Genomic DNA, 12,693 nt, shown 5'->3' with positions numbered 1-12,693 from the left:
TCACTTATTGGGAGCTAACGAAAACTGGAGAGACTTCAGCGAGATTCAGGAACTTCTGTACGTAAGAGCCGACGCTGAAATCATTGGGCAAATTCAAGGAACGGCGTGAGACGGGTGTGTAAGTGTGTGTGTGTGTGTGTGTGTGTGTGTGTGTGTGTGTGTACCGTGTACCTCCAGTCGTCCTTGTTCAGGTTGACAAATATGTTCATATCATCCTCGGCCATCAGCCGGTAGGCGGCGCTGACGTGATGGTTCTCCAGCACCGACCGGTCGTTGTACAGAATGGTCACCTCCGACCTGACACACACACACACACACACACACACACACACACACACACAGAGACACACACACGATATAAAAGAGACTTCAGATACAATATTAGGGACCACTAAGGTCTATATGAAAGAGACTTCAGATACAGTATTAGGGGACCACTAAGGTCTATATAAAAGAGACTTCAGATACAGTATTAGGGGACCACTAAGGTCTATATAAAAGAGACTTCAGATACAGTATTAGGGGACCACTAAGGTCTATATAAAAGAGACTTCAGATACAGTATTAGGGGACCACTAAGGTCTATATAAAAGAGACTTCAGATACAGTATTAGGGGACCACTAAGGTCTATATAAAAGAGACTTCAGATACAGTATTAGGGGACCACTAAGGTCTATATAAAAGACACTTCAGATACAGTATTAGGGGACCACTAAGGTCTATATAAAAGAGACTTCAGATACAGTATTAGGACCACCTAAGGCCTATATAAAAGAGACTTCAGATACAGTATTAGGGGACCACTAAGGCCTATATAAAAGAGACTTCAGATACAGTATTAGGGGACCACAAGGTCTATATAAAAGAGACTTCTGATACAGTATTAGGGGACCACTAAGGTCTATATAAAAGAGACTTCAGATACAGTATTAGGGGACCACTAAGGTCTATATAAAAGAGACTTCAGATACAGTATTAGGGGACCACTAAGGCCTATATAAAAGAGACTTCAGATACAGTATTAGGGGACCACTAAGGTCTATATAAAGAGACTTCAGATACAGTATTAGGGGACCACTAAGGTCTATATAAAAGAGACTTCAGATACAGTATTAGGGGACCACTAAGGTCTATATAAAAGAGACTTCAGATACAGTATTAGGGGACCACTAAGGTCTATATAAAAGAGCCTCATACTAGCAGTATTAGGGGACCACTAAGGTCTATATAAAAGAGACTTCAGATACAGTATTAGGGGACCACTAAGGCCTATATAAAAGAGACTTCAGATACAGTAAATAGAAGGGGACCACTAAGGCCTATATAAAAGAGACTTCAGATACAGTATTAGGGGACCACTAAGGTCTATATAAAGAGACTTCAGATACAGTATTAGGGGACCACTAAGGCCTATATAAAAGAGACTTCAGATACAGTATTAGGGGACCACTAAGGTCTAAATAAAAGAGACTTCAGATACAGCAATAAGGGTCCACTAAGGTCTATATAAAAGAGACTTCAGATACAGTATTAGGGGACCACTAAGGCCTATATAAAAGAGACTTCAGATACAGTATTAGGGGACCACTAAGGTCTATATAAAAGAGACTTCAGATACAGTATTAGGGGACCACTAAGGCCTATATAAAAGAGACCTCAGATACAGTATTAGGGGACCACTAAGGTCTATATAAAAGAGACTTCAGATACAGTATTAGGGGACCACTAAGGTCTATATAAAAGCATCCAAAGAGCACCATGTCATGGGACCTTTAATAAATCATTTAATTTTGACCCTGTGGCTTTAGCAATACACAAGCCGTTCTTTAATGTTGCCTTGTGCTCCTTTTTATTTTATTTAGATCAACTTTTAATTATTTCATATTTTTGAACATACAGAACATAATAATAATAATAATAATAATAATTAGACTTTGATCAGTTCCTTATCGTCGCTGTGGGGTGAAAACCTTGCACGTCCAAATTCGTTGTTATTGAAGAGATGGAAAAAAAGCTCATTTGAAAAACATTTTATTGAGCTATTTTTGTCAGACAAAGTCAGACAAAATCGCCTCATCATTGTTTAAATATTTATAAAACCCTCAGATTATAGACAGTAATGGTGACCAATGGCATTGATTAATGAGAAGAAGAAAAAAAAAAAAAGATGAATTGTGGAGATACAAGGTTTCGGCCCGATAGCGACGTTACGATATGGAGTAACCTGAGTCGATTAGCGTGCACGTTACCTGGTGTGGATGTGGAAGTTGTTGGTGGTTCCTGTGTGCTCAAAGTCGTGAATGGCTGCAGCAAAAACCATGGCAAGAATCTCCAGCTCGCTGAGCCAGTGCTGCACACACACACACGCACACACACACACACACACACACACACACACACACACACACACACACACACACACACACACACACTGTTAGCCAAGTATCTGTCACATTGTGGAAGTATTTCCATATTTTGAACTGTCCAAAGAGACCGCTTACGACAAGGTGATGTAACTGTGCATGGGCGTGCGTGCATGTGCGTGTGTGTGTGTGTGTGTGTGTGCTACCATGAGTCCTGTGTGCAGCATCAGGAAGTGGGCGGTCTGAGTGACGTCGGCGGCGTGGATCAGGTTGTGGTAGGGGTTCCTGTGTTTGCTGTAGCCGTTCTCCAGGGCTTCAACAAACGGCACCAGAGCCTGCACCGGGATCTGAACACAGGTAGTACAGGTAGTACAGACACTATGAGTACTACACTGGGGAGCGTGTCTATGTTCCCACAGCCCTATGTTCCCACATTTCTAAGATTTCTTTCTCCAAAATCAGGCCCTATGTTCCCACATTTCCTTTTTCATAAATCTGTATCAGATTGTATCCCCCTTTCTCCCAATTTGGTAGCCAATTACGCGCAACCTATTATCCAGTAGCAATGGACTACAGATGGACTGGAACCCTAACCTAGGGCCTAATTTGCAAAAACAATCTTAGAAACATAGGGCTGACTCCCTCGGTCCTCCAGGACCAAAGACATCGCGGCTGTCATGACATGTTATCACCTCCACCTCCTGCACCCTGAACTGAGAACTAAGTGAAACTGTGACTTGTAATCAGACCAGTTCTTTTTAACTTCACCAAGTAAAGATGCAAGATGGGGCTTTCAAACGAGATGGGGCCGCGCACGGAGCCAGCGGCCCGGCGCCCGCTGAGATCACTTTGTTTTCTCACAGTATTGCTGCTGCGAGCTGTGTTTGCACATTACATTGCACTTTATTGCTTGTGTTCTTAGTGATTTGATGTCTTTAATTGTTGTAATTGTCTTTTTTAAACTGTCTGCTGTTTTTTATGCCTCAGGGAACGGCCACCCAAATGTCATTATGTTGTTGTCTGACCCCTCAATATAATGACAATAAAGCTACTTTGACTTTGAGTCAAGCTTTGAGGAGGTGGATCAGGACATTGCTTGGTGGTAATAGTTGTGTGTTATGGAAATCTGTTAAGAGATGTTACCTCGTGCTGCAGTATAACAACATCTTATCTTAGGGATATTGATCTTGTGATCCTGAGGGAACCGTAACCATCCTAACCTCGCAGCGTTTCCTCCCTTTCTCCGGGAAATGAAGCTGCCTTCAAGTGCGCTCAGAAATGCCGAGATCTATAATTGATCTGACGGAAAACAGTAACCGTGAAATATAAAACACTTTACTTGAAGGTATCGACATAATCGTGACATGACACTGTCGTAAACAAGTCATAAATGTTTATGACTTCTGTCATTAAGCGTCATTCGGTTTTCGTCACAACAAGTTGACATTGTTTGGGTTGTCTTGATTATGACAACTTGACATTAACCAGGATGACATTATATATATATATATATATATATATATATATATATATATATATATAACTTGTCATGACAAAAACCGAATGACCCTTAATGACAGAATAGAAGTCATAAACGTGAAAAATGACTTGTTTATAACGTTCATGACACGTTCATGACAGTGTCATGTCATAGTTATGACCGTGTCGTGTCACGATTATGTCGATACCTTCAAGTAAAGTGTTACCAAATATAAAGTCTACTGGTGCTACATTGGGAAGGGGGGTGGGGGGTTAAAGAACACAACAGGGACGTAGAAAATAAATAAAAATAAATATGTCATTTGTGGAGAAAAGGCATGCAGGAAATTAAGTGTTTAACACAAAATGTTCTGGCGGAGGACACCCCACACCCACGGGTTATAATGTGCCCCCCTCCACCCCCTCCAGTGAGTCACATTTTGTCGGCTAACTTTAACTGTGAAGATTGCTGAACTTAAGTGTCCCGTGACCGGCCATCGGCCGCCTAATTTCATAGGATATCATAGGAACCCATGCGTGAGAAGGGGCTGTGGCTGTAGCTTCTTATTTGATTAAGTCATTGCATGTTTTGGCATCTTCAGGGTCATAAAAAAAGATGAATTTGCCCCCCTGAACCTTCTCGTAAAGAGATCTGCCCACCCTGACGGTTAACATATGAAGCTGTGTGTACCCTGAACCTGTTGATGAGGTCATAGCGGGTCAGCAGGTCGTAGACCAGGAACTTGAGGGCGTGGTCGCCGGTGGCCTCGTGGAAGGAGAAAACATCAAACGACCAGTGATCCACTTTCTGGAAAAAAACAAGCAGACAGATTCAGGAAATATAACATCTGGGACAGATACAGCATTCAGGATGGACATGGAACAACATCTGGGACAGATACAGCATTCAGGACGGACATGGAACAACATCTGGGACAGATACAGCATTCAGGACGGACATGGAACAACATCTGGGACAGATACGGCATTCAGGACGGACATGGAACAACATCTGGGACAGATACAGAGAAGATACAGCATTCAGGATGGACATGGAACAACATCTGGGACAGATACGGCATTCAGGACGGACATGGAACAACATCTGGGACAGATACAGCATATAGGACGGACATGGAACAACATCTGGGACAGATACAGCATTCAGGACGGACATGGAACAACATCTGGGACAGATACAGCATTCAGGGCGGACATGGAACAACATCTGGGACAGATACAGCATTCAGGACGGACATTGAACAACATCTGGGACAGATACAGCATTCAGGACAGACATGGAACAACATCTGGGACAGATACAGCATTCAGGACAGACATGGAACAACATCTGGGACAGATGCAGCATTCAGGACGGACATGGAAGAACATCTGGGACAGATGCAGCATTCAGGACGGACATGGAACAACATCTGGGACAGATACAGCTTTAAGGATTGACATGGAACAACATCTGGGACAGATACAGAGAAGATACAGCATTGAGGATGGACATGGAACAACATCTGGGACAGATACAGCATTCAGGACGGACATGGAACAACATCTGGGACAGATACAGCATTCAGGATGGACATGGAACAACATCTGGGACAGATACAGCATTCAGGACGGACATGGAACAACATCTGGGACAGATACAGCATTCAGGACGGACATGGAACAACATCTGGGACAGATACAGCATTCAGGACGGACATGGAACAACATCTGGGACAGATGCAGCATTGAGGACGGACATGGAACAACATCTGGGACAGATACAGCTTTAAGGATTGACATGGAACAACATCTGGGACAGATACAGCTTTAAGGATTGACATGGAACAACATCTGGGACAGATACAGCATTCAGGATGGACATGGAACAACATCTGGGACAGATACAGCATTGAGGACGGACATGGAACAACATCTGGGACAGATACAGCATTCAGGACGGACATGGAACAACATCTGGGACAGATACAGCATTCAGGACGGACATGGAACAACATCTGGGACAGATGCAGCATTCAGGACGGACATGGAACAACATCTGGGACAGATACAGCTTTAAGGATGGACATGGAACAACATCTGGGACAGATGCAGCATTTAGGACGGACATGGAACAACATCTGGGACAGATACAGCATTCAGGACGGACATGGAACAACATTTGAGACAGATACAGCATTCAGGACGGACATGGAACAACATCTGGGACAGATACAGCTTTAAGGATTGACATGGAACAACATCTGGGACAACAGATACAGATACAGCATTGAGGACGGACATGGAACAACATCTGGGACAGATACAGCATTCAGGACGGACATGGAACAACATCTGGGACAGATACAGCATTCAGGACGGACATGGAACAACATCTGGGACAGATACAGCATTCAGGACGGACATGGAACAACATCTGGGACAGATACAGCATTCAGGACGGACATGGAACAACATCTGGGACAGATGCAGCATTCAGGACGGACATGGAACAACATCTGGGACAGATGCAGCATTCAGGACGGACATGGAACAACATCTGGGACAGATGCAGCATTCAGGATGGACATGGAACAACATCTGGGACAGATACAGCATTCAGGATGGACATGGAACAACATCTGGGACAGATACAGCTTTAAGGATGGACATGGAACAACATCTGGGACAGATGCAGCATTTAGGACGGACATGGAACAACATCTGGGACAGATACAGCTTTAAGGATTGACATGGAACAACATCTGGGACAGATACAGAGAAGATACAGCATTGAGGACGGACATGGAACAACATCTGGGACAGATACAGCATTCAGGACGGACATGGAACAACATCTGGGACAGATACAGCATTCAGGACGGACATGGAACAACATCTGGGACAGATACAGCATTCAGGACGGACATGGAACAACATCTGGGACAGATACAGCATTCAGGACGGACATGGAAGAACATCTGGGACAGATGCAGCTTTAAGGATTGACATGGAACAACATCTGGGACAGATACAGCATTCAGGATGGACATGGAACAACATCTGGGACAGATACAGCATTGAGGACGGACATGGAACAACATCTGGGACAGATACAGCATTCAGGACGGACATGGAACAACATCTGGGACAGATACAGCATTCAGGACGGACATGGAACAACATCTGGGACAGATACAGCATTCAGGACGGACATGGAACAACATCTGGGACAGATACAGCATTCAGGATGGACATGGAACAACATCTGGGGCCGTAGAGCTACAGCAGGCTGTGTGCGCAGGCCTCAGTGTAATGTAATGTAATGCAGTGTAATGTAGTGTAATGCAGTGTAATGTAATGTAATGTAATGCAGTGTAATGTAATGTAATGCAGTGTAATGTAATGTAATGCAGTGTAATGTAATGTAATGTAATGCAGTGTAATGTAATGTAATGCAGTGTAATGTAATGTAATGTAATGCAGTGTAATGTAATGTAATGCAGTGTAATGTAATGTAATGTAATGCAGTGTAATGTAATGTAATGCAGTGTAATGTAATGTAATGTAATGCAGTGTAATGTAATGCAGTGTAATGTAATGCAGTGTAATGTAATGTAAGGTTTCTGCCAGTAGAGGGCAGTGTGATTATAATGTTGATGCACACATTGGGAGGAGGTCAAACAGGATACCCAATTAAATTGATGTATATAATTATTCATTAGGTCATAATTACATTTCAAGTATAAAATTATGATTTCTTGTCTTCCAAAAGTTCTATTCTTACTGTTTCCGCTTGTGTTTTACATCATTATAGAAGCATAAATCACAAACGGCTGCAGAATAATTTAATTTAAATTGTTTCTGAGTTTGTACAGGAAGCCCTGAGGGGGGAAACATATCATCCATTACACACACACACACACACACACACACACACACACACACACACACACACACACACACACACACACCACCTTTCCTACTTTGCTTTTTCATTTTCCTCTCTTCTCCTCTCCATCTGTCCTCCTTTCATCTCTATCTCCTTCTTTCCTTCCTTTCCTCCTTCTTTTGGTCTCCAACATTACCTTTGATTCCTTCTTTTTTTTGTCTCTCTTCTCTCCTTTTTTGTGCGTTACCCCCTCCTTACCTTCCCTACCCCCTATGTCCCCTCCCTACCATCTCCTTCCCTACTTCCCTCTTCTTTTCCTTTCACTAATCCTTTCCTTTTCCATCTCGTCCTTTTCCATTCCACCTTTCCCTGTCCTTGTCTAACGTCTTTCTTTCCCTACCTCCTCCTTTATATACTTCTTCCTTCTTTCCTCCTCTTTTCATCCCATTGCTCCTGCCATCTCTATCTCCTTATTTCCTTCTCCTTTTGGTCACCCATTCTTCTTCTACCTCCTCCTTTGTGTCTATGTTTTCCTGTCCCTACTTCCCACTTTACTTCCATTCCTCCTCCTTTTCTACTCCACCTCCACTTTTCTTCATTCTGTCCTCCTGTCATCTCCTTCGTTCCTTCGATTCTTCCACCTTTTCTCTTCTACCTCCTACTTTTTATCTCTGTTTTTACTGTCCTCCTATCTCCCCTTTTCTTGCCTTATCCCTCCCTCGTTATTCTTCCCTCCCTCCTTACCACCTCCTAACCTACTTTACTTCCCTACCTCTTCTTTTCCTTTCACTCCTTCTTTCCTCTTCCATCTCCTTTTCAATTGTACTTCCTCTTTCCCTTCCTCCTCCTTTTGGTCTCTGACTTTTCCTCTTCTACCTCCCCTTTTCTTCCCATTGATCCTCCTTTCCTCCACCTCTTCATTTCCCCCTCTGCCCTCTCACTTCCTTCCCTCCATCCTGCTGTCATCTCTATCTCCTTCTTTCCTTCCTCCTCCTTTTTGTCTCTGTCTTGCTTCTATCGCCTCTTTTCTTGCTCCTTACCTTCTCTACCTCTCATTTTCCTTCCATAACTCCTACTTTCCTTCTTTACAACCTATGTTCCTTTATCTGTCACCGCCTACCGTGAATCTCATTCTTTCCCCCAATACGTCATAGTGTCCTTGCCTTTTTCCTTAATTGGTCTGCTACTTTCCTTCACTTTCACCTCTTCCTTTCATCCTCTACCTACTCTGTTTCTTCTCTGCTTTATTTCCCTTTCCAGCTTTCTTTCCTCTTCTGATTTCTTATTTCTTTCCAAGATTTCTTCCCCTACCTCCTCACATTTCCTCTATAACTCCTACTTTCCTTCTTTGCCTCCTATGTTCCTTTCCTACCTCTCCTTATCATCTTATCTCCTCCCCTACTTTCCTTCCCTTCCATCATTTTCCTTCCCTACCTCCTCCTTTCCCTTTCCACCTCTTCCTTTCATTCTCTTTTTCTTCTCTGCTTTATTTTCCCTTTCCAGCTTTCTCTCCTCTTGTGCCTTCTTATTTTTTTCCTACATTTCTTTATCTACCTCCTCACTTTCCTTCCATACATCATTATTCGTTTTTTTATTTTTTCCCTCGCTACCACTTCCCTACCTTCTCTTCCCTTTCATTCCCACCCTTCATTTCCTATTTCTTACTTTCCTTGCCTACCTCCTCACGCCTTTCTTAACTTTTCACAGTCTTCTTTCATTCTTCTTTCACCTTATATTTTTTATTGTCCTTTCCATTCAAGTGTCTGGAGAAAAACAATACTGCCAAACTGTCTGTCAGAGAAGAAACTAACTGAATAAATAAATAAATGAATAAATAAATAATAAAATGATGCAGCTTCCTGCAGATGGGACTGCAGTAATAAAACAGTTTATACCTTCAGAGCTGTCAACGCCGTGGGAGGGTAGGTCAGACCAGCCATGTTGGACGTCCGTCTGTACATCCTGATATCACACACACACACACACACACACACACACACACACACACGCATTTACGCGCGCACACTTGCATGCATTCCCGCGACAATGCACACGCGACACACATAAAAGCGACACACACACATGCATCGCTATGCACACACACAGACACACACACATGCACGCAAGTACACACATACACACACAATACCACATGCACGCGCACACACAGACACGCAGCGTACACACAGACAGATGCACACGACGCGACACACACACATACGCACATACACACACAGACACGATAACGCACAATAGTGCACACGCATGCACGCACACGATTCACACACACACACACACACAGACGCAGCACGCACATACGCACATACACACACACACACACACACACACACACACAGAAAGATAGAAATATATCAAATCTCACCCTTGGATACAGACAGTTTGAATGCAGATATAAACACTCTCCTCGCGCAGACCTCCAGCCGCCCTCCTCCACAGTTTGTGACCACGATGGATTGCCCGTCGTCATGGTAACCGTGTTCCAAACACACACACACAAACACACACACACACACAGCGAGCGCAGCAGATCTTTTTTGATTTCATGCGTCATTAAGCGGCAGCAGATGAGCCGATACTGGTTGTGTCACGGCGAGTCTAATGATATAGTTTCTCCATACGATCTGCAGGCTCGCTAACATCATTACACCTCATGTTCCAGCGCATAATCACATCCGCGGGGCACGCCACGCCGGACGCTTCCTGATGGTTACTTGGAAGAAGTTGCTGATTGCTTCTCTATTTCCTTCTTCAGGTGCTCCAGACTGCCGCTGAAGACCAAAATAACTCTGTGTGAACATTTCAAAGTGTCCCTGTTTAGCGTGAGACGCTCTGACTGGACTTCTTTGTTATTAATATAATCAGCGGTGGAATACAGTGCTTGAGTAAATGTACTTAGTTACATATGTAACTAAGTACATTTACTCAAGCACTGTACTTACTGTACAACTCAAATCTTGAGTCTTTTCTTTTCATGCCACGTTCTGCTTCTACTCTGCTACATTTCAGAGAGAAATATTGGACTTTTTACTCCGCTACATTCATCTGTTACAGCTTTAGTTACTAGTTACTTTAGTTACTCCGCTACATTCATCTGTTCCAGCTTTAGTTACTAGTTACTTTAGTTACTCCGCTACATTCATCTGTTCCAGCTTTAGTTACTAGTTACTTTAGTTACTCCGCCACATTCATCTGTTACAGCTTTAGTTACTAGTTACTTTAGTTATTCGCCACATTCATCTGTTCCAGCTTTAGTTACTAGTTACTTTAGTTACTTCGCACATTCATCTGTTCCAGCTTTAGTTACTAGTTACTTTAGTTACTCGCTACATTCATCTGTTACAGCTTTAGTTACTAGTTACTTTAGTTAATCTCGCTACATTCATCTGTTCCAGCTTTAGTTACTAGTTACTTTAGTTATTCACACACTCGTCTGTTCCAGCTTTAGTTACTAGTTACTTTAGTTAATCCGCTACATTCATCTGTTCCAGCTTTAGTTACTAGTTACTTTAGTTACTGCACTACATTCATCTGTTCCAGCTTTAGTTACTAGTTACTTTAGTTACTCCGCTACATTCATCTGTTCCAGCTTTAGTTACTAGTTACTTTAGTTACTCCGCTACATTCATCTGTTCCAGCTTTAGTTACTAGTTACTTTAGTTACTGCACTACATTCATCTGTTCCAGCTTTAGTTACTAGTTACTCCGCTACATTCATCTGTTACAGCTTTAGTTACTAGTTACTTTAGTTATCTACATTCATCTGTTACAGCTTTAGTTACTAGTTACTTTAGTTACCTCCGCTACATTCATCTGTTCCAGCTTTAGTTACTAGTTACTTTAGTTACTCCTCTATATCATCTGTTCCGGCTTTAGTTACTAGTTACTTTAGTTACTCCGCTACATTCATCTGTTCCGGCTTTAGTTACTAGTTACTTTAGTTACTCCGCTAGATTCGTCTGTTCCGGCTTTAGTTACTAGTTACTTTAGTTACTCCGCTACATTCGTCTGTTCCGGCTTTAGTTACTAGTTACTTTAGTTACTCCGCTACATTCATCTGTTCCAGCTTTAGTTACTAGTTACTTTAGTTACCGCGTACATTCATCTGTTCCAGCTTTAGTTACTAGTTACTTTAGTTACTCCGCTACATTCATCTGTTCCAGCTTTAGTTACTAGTTACTTTAGTTACTCCGCTACATTCATCTGTTCCAGCTTTAGTTACTAGTTACTTTAGTTACTGCACTACATTCATCTGTTACAGCTTTAGTTACTAGTTACTTTAGTTACTGCACTACATTCATCTGTTCCAGCTTTAGTTACTAGTTACTCCGCTACATTCATCTGTTCCAGCTTTAGTTACTAGTTACTTTAGTTACTCCACTACATTCATCTGTTCCAGCTTTAGTTACTAGTTACTTTAGTTACTCCGCTACATTCATCTGTTCCAGCTTTAGTTACTAGTTACTTTAGTTACTCCGCTACATTCATCTGTTCCAGCTTTAGTTACTAGTTACTTTAGTTACTCCGCTACATTTGTCTGTTACAGCTTTAGTTACTAGTTACTTTAGTTACTAGTTACATGTAGTTTATAAAATCAGATGTTTGATTCTAAAGGAAACTAGCCGACAATATAACGGACTACAAGTCCAGCTGTTTCACATCATCAGGGATGTTTCCCAGAGTCATCGGGTGTCTCTGGTCTCGAAACATCAACGTGTGTGTGTGTGTGTGTGTGTGTGTGTGTGTGTGTGTGTGTGTGTGTGTGTGTGTGTGTGTGTGTGAGTGAGTGAGTGGTGTGTGTGTGCATGCAAGTGTGTGTGTGTGTATGTGTGTGCGTGCGTGTGTGTGTGTGTGTGTGTGTGCGCGGTGTGTGCACGTGTGTGTGTGCGCATGCGGAGTGTGTGTGCGTGTGTGTGTTGTACGCGTGCGCCTGTGTTGCG

The 12,693-nt window shown here is 42.6% G+C and overlaps 1 protein-coding gene across 5 annotated transcripts in view; it reads right to left on the bottom strand.

The window, feature by feature from the left end:
* The window catches only part of pde1a (phosphodiesterase 1A, calmodulin-dependent), a 58,537-nt gene that overhangs the window by 8,622 nt on the left and 37,222 nt on the right, over window positions 1-12,693 (bottom strand). For all 5 annotated transcript variants that reach the window (XM_039818996.1, XM_039818998.1, XM_039819001.1 and 2 more), the window contains 5 exons: window positions 9,631-9,697; window positions 4,535-4,651; window positions 2,571-2,711; window positions 2,251-2,351; window positions 172-297 (listed from right to left, as the gene is read on the bottom strand). In XM_039818996.1, coding sequence (XP_039674930.1) covers window positions 172-297; window positions 2,251-2,351; window positions 2,571-2,711; window positions 4,535-4,651; window positions 9,631-9,697 — 552 coding nt within the window. The remainder of the gene's footprint in view (window positions 1-171; window positions 298-2,250; window positions 2,352-2,570; window positions 2,712-4,534; window positions 4,652-9,630; window positions 9,698-12,693) is intronic.

This window comes from Perca fluviatilis, chromosome 12, assembly GCF_010015445.1.
Source record: "Perca fluviatilis chromosome 12, GENO_Pfluv_1.0, whole genome shotgun sequence".
Classification (NCBI taxonomy): domain Eukaryota; kingdom Metazoa; phylum Chordata; class Actinopteri; order Perciformes; family Percidae; genus Perca; species Perca fluviatilis.
This window is presented reverse-complemented; position numbering and strand designations above follow the sequence as displayed.